At 40.5% G+C, this 15769-nt stretch overlaps 1 protein-coding gene across 8 annotated transcripts in view; it reads left to right on the forward strand.

Moving 5' to 3' along the window:
• The first annotated feature begins 1753 nt into the window (after positions 1-1753).
• The window catches only part of eef2k (eukaryotic elongation factor 2 kinase), a 15439-nt gene continuing 1423 nt past the window's right edge, over positions 1754-15769 (forward strand). The window contains exons 1-19 of one of the 8 annotated variants that reach the window (XM_029456078.1): positions 1754-1906; positions 3774-4022; positions 4495-4751; positions 5306-5365; positions 6754-6854; positions 9611-9671; positions 9763-9800; positions 10371-10542; positions 10932-11081; positions 11165-11297; positions 11399-11526; positions 12455-12674; positions 12775-12839; positions 13425-13502; positions 13929-13985; positions 14184-14249; positions 15139-15270; positions 15385-15573; positions 15647-15769. The exon at positions 15647-15769 is cut by the window's right edge and continues 2 nt beyond it. In XM_029456078.1, coding sequence (XP_029311938.1) covers positions 4503-4751; positions 5306-5365; positions 6754-6854; positions 9611-9671; positions 9763-9800; positions 10371-10542; positions 10932-11081; positions 11165-11297; positions 11399-11526; positions 12455-12674; positions 12775-12839; positions 13425-13502; positions 13929-13985; positions 14184-14249; positions 15139-15270; positions 15385-15573; positions 15647-15769 — 2022 coding nt within the window. In that variant the 5' untranslated portion in view covers positions 1754-1906; positions 3774-4022; positions 4495-4502. Of the gene's footprint in view, positions 1907-3773; positions 4023-4494; positions 4752-5305; positions 6019-6237; positions 6334-6753; positions 6855-9610; positions 9672-9762; positions 9801-10370; positions 10543-10931; positions 11082-11164; positions 11298-11398; positions 11527-12454; positions 12675-12774; positions 12840-13424; positions 13503-13928; positions 13986-14183; positions 14250-15138; positions 15271-15384; positions 15574-15646 lie in introns of those variants that run through there. The other 7 variants (XM_029456079.1, XM_029456080.1, XM_029456082.1 and 4 more) reach the window with 7 other exon arrangements.

Genomic DNA, 15769 nt, shown 5'->3' on the forward strand with positions numbered 1-15769 from the left:
GTAATAACTGGCACGTGTAGACCAAAGAATTTATCATAATCGTTGGCATCTGCAACGTGGCGCTGAGTGACCGAACAAATGAATGAAGCTATGGCTTCTGCTATGGAGTCTGAGAATGAAGGAGGTGGGAGTTGGGTAAAAAGGGAGGAACTGGAAAAGGACAAATAAAAATAGTTGATCACAGGAGTCAGAGGGAGGTAGAGAACCAGCAGGGAATGGCAAAGATAATGAGAATGGAAGACAGCAGTCAGAAGAATTAAAAGTGATCTTTAAATTGAAGGAAGAGCGATCAGGGTTTAGTTCATTCAACCTATCCGGTTTGCTGGGGCGTTGAGGGAAGAGCTGGATGAAATTCTAAATGCAAGGATTCTGTCAGATGGGAAACTAATTGCTTTTTGTAAATCTGCCACTCAATTGACCAAAGCTGTTGCACTGCAGGTGATAGGGAAGAGACAAGTGGGGGCATTTGTTCCAGAAAGGGAGAAATGTTAAGGCGGCTATGAAAGGGGTGATTTATGGGGTTTTGTCTGAAATCTCAATGGGGGAACTGGTCATGGGCATTGATGGTGTGAAGGTCTCTGAAGCTTCTTGAATATGAGTTGTTCGGGATGGAGCAAAGCATGATTCAACAGTTGTGGTGTTACCTTTTCAGGAAGAGGCACCGAGATTGAAAAGTGTCTGGTGGTTTGCAGCTCTGTTTCACTGGCATATACCGGAAGGTGCCGCTTCAAAGTGGCATGCCACTGTCAGACTGTCTTAACAGTAATGTCCCCTGATACATGTTTCTCATAAATGTATATTTTAGATTTTAATTGACAATGTTGCGCAACATTAAGGAGTTTCTCTAGCCTAACATGGATGTTGTTAGCCTAGCCACCGTAGCCAACTGAATTAATAATACTTGTATTACTTTTAGCATGTTGAATAGTAAAATGCGATCACACATTGTATACAACTCCACGTCGCGGAACATTAACCAGGCATACCCTGGTATATTACTTAATCACCATACATCTTTTAAATGAGTAGCCTGTTTGTTGATATTGTAGTATGAGCCATTTTCTACCAGCATAGATACTGTATGATAGACTTAATATATGTAATATATACGATGTCATTTTCTCACTATGATCTATCTTCGGATAGTCTGATATGACAACATGTGTATGTATTGATTACAACTAATAAAGGCCAGTGTTTAAAACAGCTAATGCTAAAATTATAGCAAAAGGTACTCATTCAAAGTATGGTGATTAATAAATAATATGTAACATGTTTGCCTGGTAATGTTCTCCGACGTTTATATTTATGATCGCATTCTGCTTTTAAACATGCTAACATAATACAATTACATTACATAATAATACAGTTTAGTTATTTGGTTATTAATTAGTCAGACTGGTGTTTGATGAGAAAAACTTAATATTATACAATGTTTTATTTACGGCACTTTGTTGCGCAACATTGTCAATAAACAAAATAAAGTATACATTTATGAGAAATATGTATCAGGGGGCGTTACTGGTGTGACAGTCTGACAGTGGCATACCACTTTCAAGCGGCACCTGCCGTTAGGAGGAAACGGTATATGCCGGAGGAACACCCGCGGCAAACTACTGCAACCGCTCGTTTTTTACACCGGTGGGAGGCAGCAATGCACTAAACTGAGCCTAAGTCTGTCTGAAAAAAAGAAGAAGAAGAAGAAGAACACTCATTCATCTCAAAATTTCGGTCGCCTTATTGTACTTATTTACAACTGCACGTTATCCTTTTTGGAGTAGCTGGTTAGCTTCTTAGCTACACCTTCAAAGTAGACGACAACCGTTTGCCATTTGTTTAATTTATTTTGAGTCCTGGAGGGTTGCGTTAACGTCAGTATTTTTGATCATATCGACAGCTAAAGGAGGTAACGTTAACTGAGGTTACCACTTTCATTTCAATAATCGTTACTAATTCGATGACGTTGCTCACTCTAGTGGTTATTATGATGTAGCCTTAACGTTAAGTTACGCACTGAACGGCAACAGTTGCACAGAAACACTAACGGTCTTTTGTTTTTACGTAACGTTAACGGTTAATTTACTAAATTCTCACTGGAATGTTGGGAGTGTTAGCTCAGCAGCTAACTTGGTAGCTTAACTACAAAACACAATTTTGTAGACATGGTGCAAATACATACATTAGCTTAGCGGCTTGTTTGCATTATGTTGTGTCACATATCACCTGTTGTGCTGTACCTAATATATCATTTATATGTGTAGTCGGAAATTCCTGTTGGAAGCTTTCTTATGCAGGTTGAGTACTCGGTCTCGTGTGTGTGTTCCGTGTACCTTCGGATTAATCGATTTTAATCTTAATTGCATCTACATTTCCCCCACTTGCGTATTTTCCTTGCGTCTTAGTCCAAGGAAACCGTACGAGGAGAGAGGAAAATAGGAAATGTGTTTTTAGAGAAATGTCACTTTCCTCTGAAGCGTAACGTGAAGCAACGTCTCTTTCTGATCACAGCTGTCAATCAGCTGTCAGTCAGTCAGCTGGATCAGCTGTCAGTCAGTCAGCTGGATCAGCTGTCAGTCAGTCAGCTGGATCAGCTGTCAGTCAGTCAGCTGGATCAGCTGTCAGTCAGTCAGCTGGATCAGCTGTCAGTCAGTCAGCTGGATCAGCTGTCAGTCAGTCAGCTGTAGAGACTTTTGACGGAATTAATCTCTGCACACGTGCACAGTGCTAATACTAATACATGCACACAGCCAGACTGCCAGCGCAGCAGCAGTCTGTTAGCTGTTTAACAAACCCCTATACATCACTAACAACATGCTTTCTGTGTGTATAGTGTGCACTGTGTCCTGCTTAGAGGCTCAGGAACCACTTATACTGACAGTGCGTTTATTTTACTTATTCATATTTTGCGTCTGCATTTATTGATATTCTGATACAATATTTATTAACCCAGAATATGATTATGGTGTCTTTTGAACACTGGAAATGAACGATTAGGTTTAATGTTTCAGGGCAAATTGAAATTAATGTTGACAGATAAACTCATATTTTCTGAATTAAGTGTAGGCTTATCGACAATAAAAGTTAATAGGTGAATGAGAAAATAAATAAATTACAAAACCTTAAGAGTGATGCACTTGAGTTTCGGCTGGTAAAATACTCTCGAGGGATAAGACAGCGAAAGTTATTCCTTCTTAAATATCAACCCACTCTTGAATATGTCTTCCATCAAACTGGAGTAGGACTGCAGTGCTGCCATCCTGTCCACCCACCGGAGCCACGTCATTTTCAGATTTATCTGATGGATTTTGCGGGGGCTTTGCTTTGAAATTACGTCCGAGAGTTCCCCCCCGTCCCTTGCACCTAAACCAAGGCAATGTTCATTTGACCATTTAGTGATGTATTAAGCAAACACATGTGATATGAAACACAAACAAAGCATTGAAGTCGCTTTTCTGTTTACTAGTTTAAGAAAGAAAAACGATTGATCCGAAGGTTCACGGATTGTGTGTGTACTTCACATATGTATTGACTGTAATTTATCCGGTGCTGCTTTCAAATCCTTATCCGCAGTCCTAAGTACCAATACTAAATACCAAAAGATAACATGTTATTGTTGATATATTTTTTAATAATAAATATTAAAAACTGGTACAATCAACTGTGAGTTTCAGTGTTATTTATGTATGTATGCCCCTTGAATTGTAGACACATTCTTGGAAGTATTTTCATCTGTATTCATCTGTTGATGTTTGATATGTCCCATAACCTTGAAGGCAGCAGGACGCAGGGGCGTGGCTTTCAGACTAGTAGTGTTGTACGTGCTGTGGGCTCTAGTCGCCGTGGAGGACGGCAACAAGAATTTAATCCCCGCTGCCAGACACGTCCCCGGACCTTCAGGATACATTGGAGAACCAGGACCGACCCAGATCGAGGAGGAGACTTAAACTGCAGCTGTCTTTAACTCTGAAACTGTGAGACGGAAGAAGACCTGACTACACTCCGTCAAGATTGAGTGATAAAAGGTATGTTTTATTTCCGGTTATAAGGTAGGTTGATTATTTAATAGGTGCACCTAACAGCAGGTAAAACACTAAAGTTAAAAGTTAAAATCGTATTGCAGCATACTGTAACAAAATATACAACCTCAATGGTTGGTGCTGCTGCATGGGAGCACATTATATCAGCAGCAGGAGTGCAGGAACTTAATCTTGCTTGGGTCTGCATTCCTCTCCACCACCCAGCTGTTACACGGAAAATCTAGGTGGGACATATTGGAGCTTAAAGTTATGCATTTATATTTTGATTAACTTTAGCATATGATGGAAATGTAATGGTGCAGCAACATCTAAGATAACGCATACGTTTCTGACACATGACATCAGATGCATAGTTGTGCAGCCATGATGCAGGCTCCACACACTCTACGTGGCTCTACTTTCTACTCACTGCCTTCTCACTCACACTACTCTCTCTCTTCTCTTGTCAACACAACAGCAGACATTATGGAGGATGACCTGATGTTCAGCATGGAGGAGGAGGGCAGCGCCAAGAGACCCCCTGTCCAACGAAGTGCCTTCAACCAGCGGACCTCTTCCCTCAGTGATGCCAATGGCAGTGATGACGATGACGAAGACCACTTCATCTGCCCCATCCTGGGCGACTCCGCCAAAGAAGTCTGTCACTACCTGAAGAAACTGGTTTACACCCGGCAGCTGTCAAACTCTCTTCCTAAGAGCCACTTTATGTTCAAGGTGAGCCTTTGCCCCGGAAACAAGGGGAGAGTATCAGAAAATGTTGATATGAAGTGCTGGAGGATTGTTAAATCACGCTCAAAAACAGTTTGTATTTAGTGGGTTGTGTTCATGCATCATGGTAAACATTCTGTTCTGCAATTTTCTGTGAGAATACACAGAAAATAATATATTGGCCTTATAAGGAGAAATAAGACACCAGTATGTGTGTATCTGTTTATTGAAGTGGAAAGCTGGTCAGACACCTCTTAACTGCACTTCCTGTCAAACAAACAGGAAGTACCAGAGAGTGGTTTTCAGCAAATATGATCACGTTGCATATAAACATGTCTCTCACTGCTGAGAGTCTGGCCTTCTCCGCATCAGCAGTGAGCTACATAAGGGCTTATCAGAGCCACTGTGCACCAGCCAACTCCCGGGATGTGTAGTGCTGTTGTGTAAATCGTCAAGGCAATTAATGCTGTTAAAAATATTTTAGGATGCTATGCTATGTGGCTTTTTTTTATCTTGTTTGTTGATGAAAAGACGCCCATTTTCTTTACCTTTCTACATAGAATGAAACAGAAACGGTGGCAGAACCTCCGTCGAACAAGGTTTTGTCTCAAAAAGCACGGGTATGTTACAGATTAAATTTATATCTTCCATCTCTCCTCCTCCATCCTCTTCACCAGTGACCATCTACACCTCCCGTTTTCCTACTCCACACTGTAATCTACCTTTTCTTTTTAAACTTTTGTAGCAACATACTCTTATTTCCCATGACTCTCTTTATGGCTGATGTTATGTGTATTCTAATCAATGCATTCTCCCTTCCTTCACACTGTATTCCCATACTGTATTTAATCAATCTACACTAACAAACACCAGGAAAGGTATACTGTTATTTTAGAAAACACTGAAACTGTACTTTTTTTGTTCGTCTGTAGTATTTCTGACAGCATGCAGAAGTTGCACACTTCTGCAGGTGAACGAGGTCTGACAGGAGATGCGTCATCTGGTCCGTGTCACAAACAGACATGACACTCCTATCAGTTAAAAACTCAACCCTTCATATTTCTTTTCCTATAAATCCTCCGCTCTAAATATAATCTTGGGCTGCACAGTGACCAGTCGAATGGAGGGAGACATGCTGCCGTACTGTTTGGGTCAGGGTTTGGGTTACTGGTGCAGGTTTGGATTACCAGTGACGCTTGATTCATGGGTCCTACCAAGAAAGTCATTTTTAAAAAATGATACGACTGCACGTGGTGATCACATTCATATTAAGGTAGCAGTAAATTAATTAATTATTTAAGTTATTATGGAATATGAGATCTTGGTTGACCTGTTAATACATTTATTGTGAGTGCTACTTCATACTAAAAACCTTATTAATTAATGAATAAGTTACATTTCCATGTCATTTTAGTGATTTGTGTTTTTTCCTTCCTTCCTTCCTTCCTTAACCTTTCCTTCCTCCTGATTTGCACACTGTTACAAACTAAAGAAGTGTCAGCAGGCTCAAGTGTACATGGGCGTGTCCCTGAGTTTTGTTGATAGATGATCTGCATTGTAGGCTTCCCCAGCACTGCGCTGATAAAATGCAAGTACTTCGACGAATAAAATGAAACCGTTCAATGTGGAAACTGTAAAATCGATTTGCTCAATTTGTGAGCAGAATTCAGGTACTTAGAGTGAGAGTGTACAAAAAAAGGCTTTGAATTGCCTTTCTTGCACAATAATAATAATAATAATAATAATGATAATAATACATTTTATTTAGAGGTGCCTTTCAGGACACCCAAGGTCGCCTTACAGTGCATTTAAAAGTTAAAACAGTTAAAACAAAGACAGAAAACAAATTAGTCAAACATGACTAATAAAAAAATAAAAATGTAATGTTCTCTGCAGTGAATGGCTTCCCCTTTTAGCGTACCGGTTTGAGAAACAGATTCTTCCATTCTTTTTGCATAAAAAAAATATATCACCAGCTAATAAGTCGTCGTGTTTGTTCATTTAACAGGATGCATGGAAACATGCGATTGAAAAGGCCAGAGCTATGCCCGACCCCTGGGCAGAGTTTCATCTGGAGGACGTTGAGACTCAACCCTGCATTCGTTACAGGTATGAATAACTCTGTGTGGCTGTATTGCAGATATTTTGAGCAGGAACACATGGGACAGGACACATTTCATTAATGAGTCCCAGTAAGCCACGGAAGTGAGCCAGCATGCACAACACCAGGAACCCGTAACCAGCTCAGCTAAATGGATTAGAGTAGTTTTAATGTTATCAATTTCTGTGCTTTTCCTCCTATGACAAGTAAAAATGTCTGCTATGAAAAACGCCTATTGTTGTATAGGCGGTGCATTGTGAACGCTAATGTTTAAACCACATGAAGCAACATTGTATCCTGCAGGGTGATTTAGGATCCAAAACAAATGTGTTTGGTTACAATAGATCAACTATCTAATTAAATTGTATACTTTTCCCAAGTATTTCAAAAGTGGTATTTCCCATCTTATGTCCCATGTTACAACATTTTGACTTCTTGAGAACCTAAAATTAAATTTAAAGCTGAATTAATTGATGTTTGAGCGACTTGGGGGGCAACACAACTCACTCATTATCACTTTATGAAGTTAATTTTGGGAAACTTGTTAACATCTTACCCATTGTAAATATAAAAACATTGATAAGTAGCTTTAAGGTATAACGATGCAACATATTTTTGTATAAATCGACACAGAGATTCCAACATTGGGAACGCTCTGAAGAAGTCTCCGTGCCGAAAAGCTAAAACATATGTTTATTGTGGGCCAGTAAACCAGTAAACCATTAAATGGAAAGTATTTTGTCCTCCTTGACTTTGAAAACTGGAATGTGCTACCCTATGACATATTTTTGGTTTCCACATTCAGTCTGCAGCGTTCGTGAACTGTCATTGACAGGTCAGCAGGTTTCCCAGTTGGCTCATATATCGGTCAGTAGTGCTAATCTTATCTGTTGACAAACATTGCTGTCCCTTCACTGGGTAAATTGATCCCTTTGGCCCACCCAGTTTTAGTCTCGTACTGTATTTGGGACACTTGAGTATGCACCCAGATATTCAAGCCAACATGGCGACTACATAAACATACAATTACACACAATTAAGTGTGTGTGTGTGTGTGTGTGTGTGTGTGTGTGTGTGTGTGTGTGTGTGTGTGTGTGTGTGAGTTGCATAATAAACAGGACTGGAGAGAGGAGGGATTGTCAGGAGCTGGGGTTTTCCCTCATGTTCTTTCTTCATATGCTAATTTTACTCTCATGAAACCTCACTCCTCCTGCCCTCTCTGTGCTGTGAACCTGATGGAATAAATGACACGGTAGCACACTGTGTTCCCAGGCTGAAGCTCTTTGTTAGCAGTGAAGGTTTTGGATGAGGAGTAGAGCACTGTTCTTAATACTGTGTTTCTAGTTTAAGGGCACTCCAGGGTCCAGCTGGGAAGACTTGCAGCTGCACCTCCAATGAGTATTTATTAGCTCAGGACACACGCCCAGCCAAGTCAAACAAGACGCATTGACCCAGACATTCAAGTGTGTACACACACATTTGTATCCCCATATTGACGAACGTTCTTGCCTGTTTATATGAATCCCTTAAACCCTAAATTTCAAGAGAAATGAGCGCAGAAAGAAAGAGGACCCACGCATGAAAACACACACACAACTTCTCTGTTTCCTTCTTCTCTCATTGTTGTTTTTCTGTCGAGAGGAAGTGAGCTGAGAATTGATAATGAGCTGTTGACAGATTAACTCGCAGAGCAAAGAGTAACTTGGCTAACGTGATCGAGACTGGACCGTTTATGTTTTATTATCTTTTAAAAAATGAAGTGAACTCAAAAAAGACAAATTAGTCCTGGCAGCCAGCGCAGTGTCACAGAGCAGGCAGTGGGAGTGATTAATGGAACAGGTGGGAAACAAAAACAAGTGCCAAAGAGCAGACCCCATGACGCTTAGTGGGGGGAGAATGACCCACAGAGATCGTCTCACAGTCACTCTGCTGGCAAGGAGACGCTGTTTTACTGAGCTGCAGTAGACCAATCTGACATTTTCAGATTACTTAGAATCCAAAACCCAAAGATTACTGTACAGAGAAAAACATCAGCTGAAACAAGCTTATGTTTGATTTAAGGTTTAATTGATTATCAAAATGGTTGACATTTAATTTCAAATCTAGAAAGAGTCACTATTTGGTGTCTACCTGTCCTTTCAGACTATATCACAACTAAGCAGCTCTGTGAGGCTGTTCTTTGTGTCTAGATGCTAACCTCCGATCTGTGAAACGAGGATGGGTCGTCGGGCAGTGAGTCTCGGGAGAATTTTCACAAAGCTTTGCAAATCGAGGGTACCATTTAGACACGACCCAGTACTTAGTCTTTGCTATCCTCGGCTTTCTGCTCACAATGACGATGCCAACATGTTGATGTTAGCAGGTGTAATGTTCCACCACCTTAATTTAGCCCATTAGCACGCTTACATTAGCCCATTAGCATTAAACACGTGAAGTGAACATTTTGACTAGAAGATGGTAGTATATGAAATGGGATCACCAAAGTTGTTACGATTCATCCTGAGGGATATATGAATGCCCGTACTAAATTTCTAGACAATCCAGGCAACAGTTGTTGAGATATTTCAGTCTGGACCAAAATATTGGACCAAATGACCGACATTGCCAGCCAGAGCAACGCTACTGACATGGCTGAAAACCAAACTTTCTATGTGATTTGATGTGGATTTAAAGAAGATTCAACATTTTTAGATTTACATTTGAGTGAGCATAATCAATCTAACTGTTCATCTTATTTTGACTTATTCTCTTTCCTTCTTTGTAGGTACAATGCCGTCACAGGAGAGTGGGCTCAGGACCAGGTCCACATCAAGATGGCTGCCCAGGTATTGCTGCCCCATGTTTGATTGTTTGATTGTTTTGCCAATATAAAAAAACCAACCGTTTCTTATCTCTTGTTTTGTTTATTTCTCACAGCCGTTTGGGAGAGGGGCCATGAGGGAGTGCTTTAGAACGTAAGTTGAAATATGTCTTACATCAGCTTCATCCCCCGGTGGTTATTGCCCTCGAGTTCTAGTAACGGAGGCCTTTGTGGTCTCCTTGTAAACAAAGCAGAGCGAAAGCTTTAAGGCTATAAGTGGTGCTGGTCCACATTCCTCACATTTCTTCCTCTGACTCTGGAAGGATAGCTGCTGATGAATGAAATAGTTTCAGAGCCAAAGATGGTATGGAAACTATCACACTGAACCAGCTCTATAAAGTTTTTCATTATGCCACCGGGGCTTTAACTTTATTGATTCCCTGGATGTTAGAATTTAAGCGTACGGTGTTAACACTGCCCCGCTGTGTTTTGGCTTCTGTGTGACACTGCAGAATGAAAGAGAATAGTTGAATTGTTAATGTTTAATCCTCAGTTATAAGCGAGGCATTCATCAACCTCCCACTTCAGCTGTTTGCTGTATCCCACAGAAATGTTGCACTCTGACAAAACCCAGAGCATAAAACTAAATCTCCCAGCTCCTACAGACCCACACAAGTTAAAAGAAAATCTCTACATCCGAAATGTTGTTCTTGTTTCCCTCCAGGAAGAAGTTATCGAATTTCTCACACAGCAGCAATTGGAAGTCAGCATCTAATTATGTGTCCAAGCGTTACATGGAGACGGTGGACAGAAATGTTTACTTTGAGGACGTCAGGCTGCAAATGGAGGCCAAACTCTGGGGAGAGGAGTACAACCGCCACCGGCCTCCCAAACAGGTACAGGAGAAACATTTACTACTACTAGTAATGAGGACAGAACAATACTGACAAGTATAGATCAGTGATAATCCCTCAAAAGCACCATCCTCTAACCCTTATTTTGATAAAGGAATGTCTTTTAATTTTAGATTTAGAGCTGCAACTAATGATTATTTTCATTTTCTATGAGTCGTTCGATCTAAGAAATGTCAAAAACAATTGTGAAAACAGAGGCCGAGGTTATGTCTTCAAAGGTTTTGTTTTGTCCAACCAAAAGTCCAAAGACCTAAAGTACTAAATTGATTATTCTGTAATCTAATCTGTTGATCTGTACCTCTTACCTGGTTGGCACTGAAGGGCCTGTTCTGCATATGTGTGAGTGTTATTTGCCTCTCTCTAATCCTCAGGTGGACATCATGCAGATGTGCGTAATGGAGATGGCAGACCGACCCGGTAAACCTCTCTTCCACCTGGAACATTACATCGAGGGCAAGTATTTAAAATACAACTCCAACTCTGGCTTCGTGAGGGACGACAACATCCGACTCACTCCACAGGTAAGTTAGGTCACCTTTTAGGATTAACACATGTTAGAGCTAATCATCACTTTTATAATCTTCATTCCTTTTGCGTCCATCAGGGCTTCAGCCACTTCACTTTTGAGCGATCGGGCCACCAGCTGATCGTGGTGGACATCCAAGGAGTCGGAGATCTCTACACTGACCCTCAGATCCACACAGAGATGGGGACTGACTTCGGAGATGGAAATCTAGGTACATTTTTTGTTTTGTTTGATATTGACAAACTGCTTCTTGTGTGAAGTTTGTTTGGAAATAATTCAAGACGCTCCATCTTGATCACACCTGTGTTCCAGGTGTGCGAGGCATGGCGCTGTTCTTCCACTCCCACCTGTGTAACAAGATCTGCAAGAGTATGGGCCTGACGCCCTTTGACCTTTCTCCTGCGGAGAAGTCTCAGCTGAACTGCACCAACAAACTGCTTGTAATTTTAACATTTTAATATTGATAATTAAAGTGTCTGCCAGAGCCAGAAATGAGCAGTGGGCAGGGTTAAAAATGGCTCATAAAATAATGATGATACTAAATAACTATTAGGGGAAAATGTCCCTTGAATTAGAAGCAACATGTGTATTGCATTTCATATTGTTCACAGTTTCCATATTTAGGCATGAATGTGACTTGTATCCTGCTTCGGGATCTTATTTCCTGTAAGAGAATTGATTTATTTTTAAATATTCTTTTCATTATTTTGGGCAGTGTAAAAACAACGATGACCATGTCAGAGGCAGGGACATAAATCAACGTACCCTTTACGACTCCCAACCCACCTCCCCAACAGTACATAGTAATATATAAATAGAAAAAGAACTGGAAATAATAAACTAAAATAAACAATAATAAATAAAAGAAATACACAAAAAATACCAGCAGTATGAAGTCTGTGAACGGTGATTGTGGGAAGAATAACTGGAGTAATAAGTAAAAGAAAGTCTGCTAAGCAAAAAATAATAACAGGCGTGTGTGGGTGTCAGAAGTGATGTGCCGATATGCTGTACAGTAATATAACAGAGGTCATATTCCAAGAGTGAAATAGTGTAAAATAAAATATTTAAATACATAAATTAGTAATAATACATACATTTAAGAAATGGAGACACACAGGGAGAAAGAAAAACAACTGCAACCTAAAACAGGGAAGGAAAGTGTGCCACATTATGATTTCAACATTAATAAGTCTTAACTGATAGAATTGATGTAATATCAAGAACTGTTATCTTTTCTGCACACACTCACTCTCCAACTCAGTTTTTTTTTATTAGCATAAAAAGGATGTTTAATTCTTATTTTCAGTGTATTCCGCTTGTTCTGTTGCCGTTTCCTCGAGAAAGATTGATGTTGTTGTATTTCAGAAGTCAGCCCAGACGATGCTGAGGGGCTGCGAGGAGCCCTGCGGTTCTCCTCGTGTTCGTACCATGTCAGGAAGCCGGCCACCGCCGCTGTTTTCCCGTCTGTCTGAGACGTCTTCTGCAGACGAGAGCATGAGCGACGTGGACTCTGTCCCCTGCTCGCCTCTCATACTGCCCTGCTCCCCGCTAGCTGCACATGGATATCTGGGAAGGTCCCCCATCGGTACGTCCACGAACAATATTATGACATACTGCACATGTTTTAAAAGTATATGCGAATGTCCACGTCGTAAATAGTTGTGTCTTTTTTCTACATTTTACAGGCTTATCTTTTGCTGGAATGTACGAACGTGAAAGACTCAATAATAACAACACAAGTGAACACAAGGTCAGCAATAACTCGGTGAATGTGACAGAAAAAGTACGCTGTATCGCATATTGTGTTATTGTTGTTAAGTCGGTATACATCAGGTCCATATTGAGTCCCAAGAGTTTGTCTCTTTTTCTGTCCATTTACATTAGTATCTTTTATTGTATTTATTATTATGTAAAAGAAGCTAAAGAAATATGTGTTTGAGTCATCTTCATTAAATACAGCATCAGCATTTTCACCTTTAGGTGCTGTATGCTCAGTTTTGATGGTCAAGAAAGATTCAGGTCAAAGGTGAATAACAGACTTAGTGTTACCTAAAAGTGTTGGCTGAAGTCTTTATTACATAATAATAATAATAATAATAATAATAATAATAATAATAATAATAATATGATTTTGAACCAGTTTTTTGACAGTACAATAAACTGTAACACTCTAGATGTGATGATATGATACCTACTTAATATCAGCGCGGGTAAATACAGATTTCTGAGATGCTGCTCGGCTGCAGGAAACATGATGGAACTTTGAACTGTACTCACCCGACTCGCATCTCACGAGTCTCTACTCTGATTTTTAATATTCTATTTCTGTCTGTAGGAATCCGATAGTGGCGGGGACAGCGGCTACCCCAGTGAGAGACGGAGTGATGGCGATCCAAATGACCACGTGGACGGGGTAAAGATTTTCATTTGACTTTCGTTTGATTTTAATTTTAGTCAGATAACAAGATCCAGGATATTCTTTTTTTTCAGTGTGTCAGAAAATGAGTCAGTCAACCTAGATGAACAGTGCCAAGAAATGTATTTATGTGTGCCTGACATTTACCAAGTAGACATATGAGATATTTTAGATGTTATAGCTTGTATGAATAATACATTTCTAGTCTCTTTTTTTGACACAGTTGTAAGCACATTCTCCTAAACAATATTTGTATGTTATATTATCTGACATGTTAGGTTTCTCTTGTTACTGAATGTAATTCACTCTCGTTTGTCCTTCAGTCCTCTCAGTTGCTGTTAGTCTAAACATTTCCTCTTCTGAAACATGTTTCATGATTTTCTGACTGTAGGTTTTATAAATGCATGTTTTATCATCACGTAGGCCCATCATCGCAGCCAAAGACAATATTCTGAGTCGGATGAGGACAGTGTCAGACTGGTAAACAAACGTAGAAACAACAGTGTGTAAACATCATGATCATCATCACCGTGATCAAATAACTCTCCTCTGATTTTCCTCATCTTTGTCATTTTTTCACTTTTCACTTTTTCCCCCCCCATCACTTAATTTACCAACAAGTCGTTCTTCACCTTCCTTCTAATTTAGCTCCTCCTGCTCTTTGTGTTCCCTCATTAGAGGAAGATGGTAGCTCCTCCAAGAGTCTCTGTACACCTAAATTCATACAATGCTGACCACGAATGGGTGATTATTTGCATGGAGGCTCGTAAAGCCAGGTGTTTCCCCGCTGTCTTATTGCTTATAGCTTTATTAAGCGTGATTCTCAGGTTAAAGGGACAGTTCACCCTAAAATCAAAAATACATATTCTTCCTCTTTCCTGTAGTGCTTTTTTTTTTTATCAATCTAGGTTGTTTTGATGTAAAGATGTCGCACTTCTCTACAATAAAATGGATCTAGACGGTTCTCGTCTTGTGGGGCTCGAGGCCTTAAAAAAAACATTTGAAAAACTCAACAGCAATGTCTCTTTCCAGAAATCATGATACTCAAGATAATCCACAGACCTTGTGGTGAGCGGTTTCATGTTGGAACTATTTTCTTTCTACCGAACTACACCCGCCAAGGAGTGAGCACAACCCTTTCTTCCACGTAGATGCACACTTTCTTCTGCGCTGCGATACGGTTGGCGGGTGTAGTTCGGTCAGAAATATGTCTTTTTGATTTTGGAGTGAATTGTCCATTTATTTTTAAAGATTTGATTTCACAAGAGGCCACTCTTACCACGTCCACTCTAACTTACTTTTTTAGAGTGAATGAAACGGTCTGAAAATGCAAAATGCAAAGAAATAAAAAATAACATTTGGAACTGAAACACCATCTATCTCTGTTTCACCAACTCCACCATCTTGATTGTGTGTGTGTGTGTGTGTGTGTGTATCAAGGCCAATCGCTGTCATTTATCAGTTCAAATTTAAAAAAGCAGTCTTTTCTGGATGAGTGATTTGTCAACTTGCACTTGATTTACCTTCATCATTGATCTTTTTCTGATTATTGTGGTGAAGCGCAGATGGTAACATTCTCCCTTCATCATTCCTACTCTTCCTTGTATATCTTGACTTGTGTTTTTCTACTCAGCTGACGGAGGAGAAGTGGAGCTTCTACCATTCGTCCCGCTCTCACGTCCACCGCCCCTCCTGTGTGGCCACCGAGGTGGAGCGACTCGACGCTCTGATGCAGAAGAAGATTGGCCAGTCGATCCTCGGAAAGGTAAAACATCAATGTTGATGTGACGTTAATAAAGACGTTCATGGACCTCAAATCATAAGTGTAATCAACTCAACAATCATAATGTGTGTTCCTGTATCCTTCCTCCTGAACCAGGTCCACCTGGCGATGGTGCGGTACCATGAAGCGGGTCGCTTCTGTGAGAAGGATGAGCAGTGGGATCAGGACTCGGCCATGATACACCTGGAGAGAGCTGCGCTGTGTGGAGAGCTGGAGGCTATCGTGGCCTTGGGACAGTGCTGTATGCAGCTGCCTCATCACATACTGCCAGACATGGAGCTGGAGGTATCGCACACTTTACTGAGCCTTTTTGTACAGTGTGCACCCTTCTCTTCTTATACTTCTCTGTTTTTGTCAGGATAACGCAGGAAACAAGATGAAAGGTTTTAAGTACCTGCTGCTGGCTGCTGAGGCTGGTGACAGATCTTCCATGATCATAGTGGCCCGAGCCTTTGATAGTGGCATCAGTCTGTCAGCTGAC

The sequence above is a fragment of the Cottoperca gobio genome, chromosome 19 (assembly GCF_900634415.1).
Source record: "Cottoperca gobio chromosome 19, fCotGob3.1, whole genome shotgun sequence".
In the NCBI taxonomy this organism is placed as follows: domain Eukaryota; kingdom Metazoa; phylum Chordata; class Actinopteri; order Perciformes; family Bovichtidae; genus Cottoperca; species Cottoperca gobio.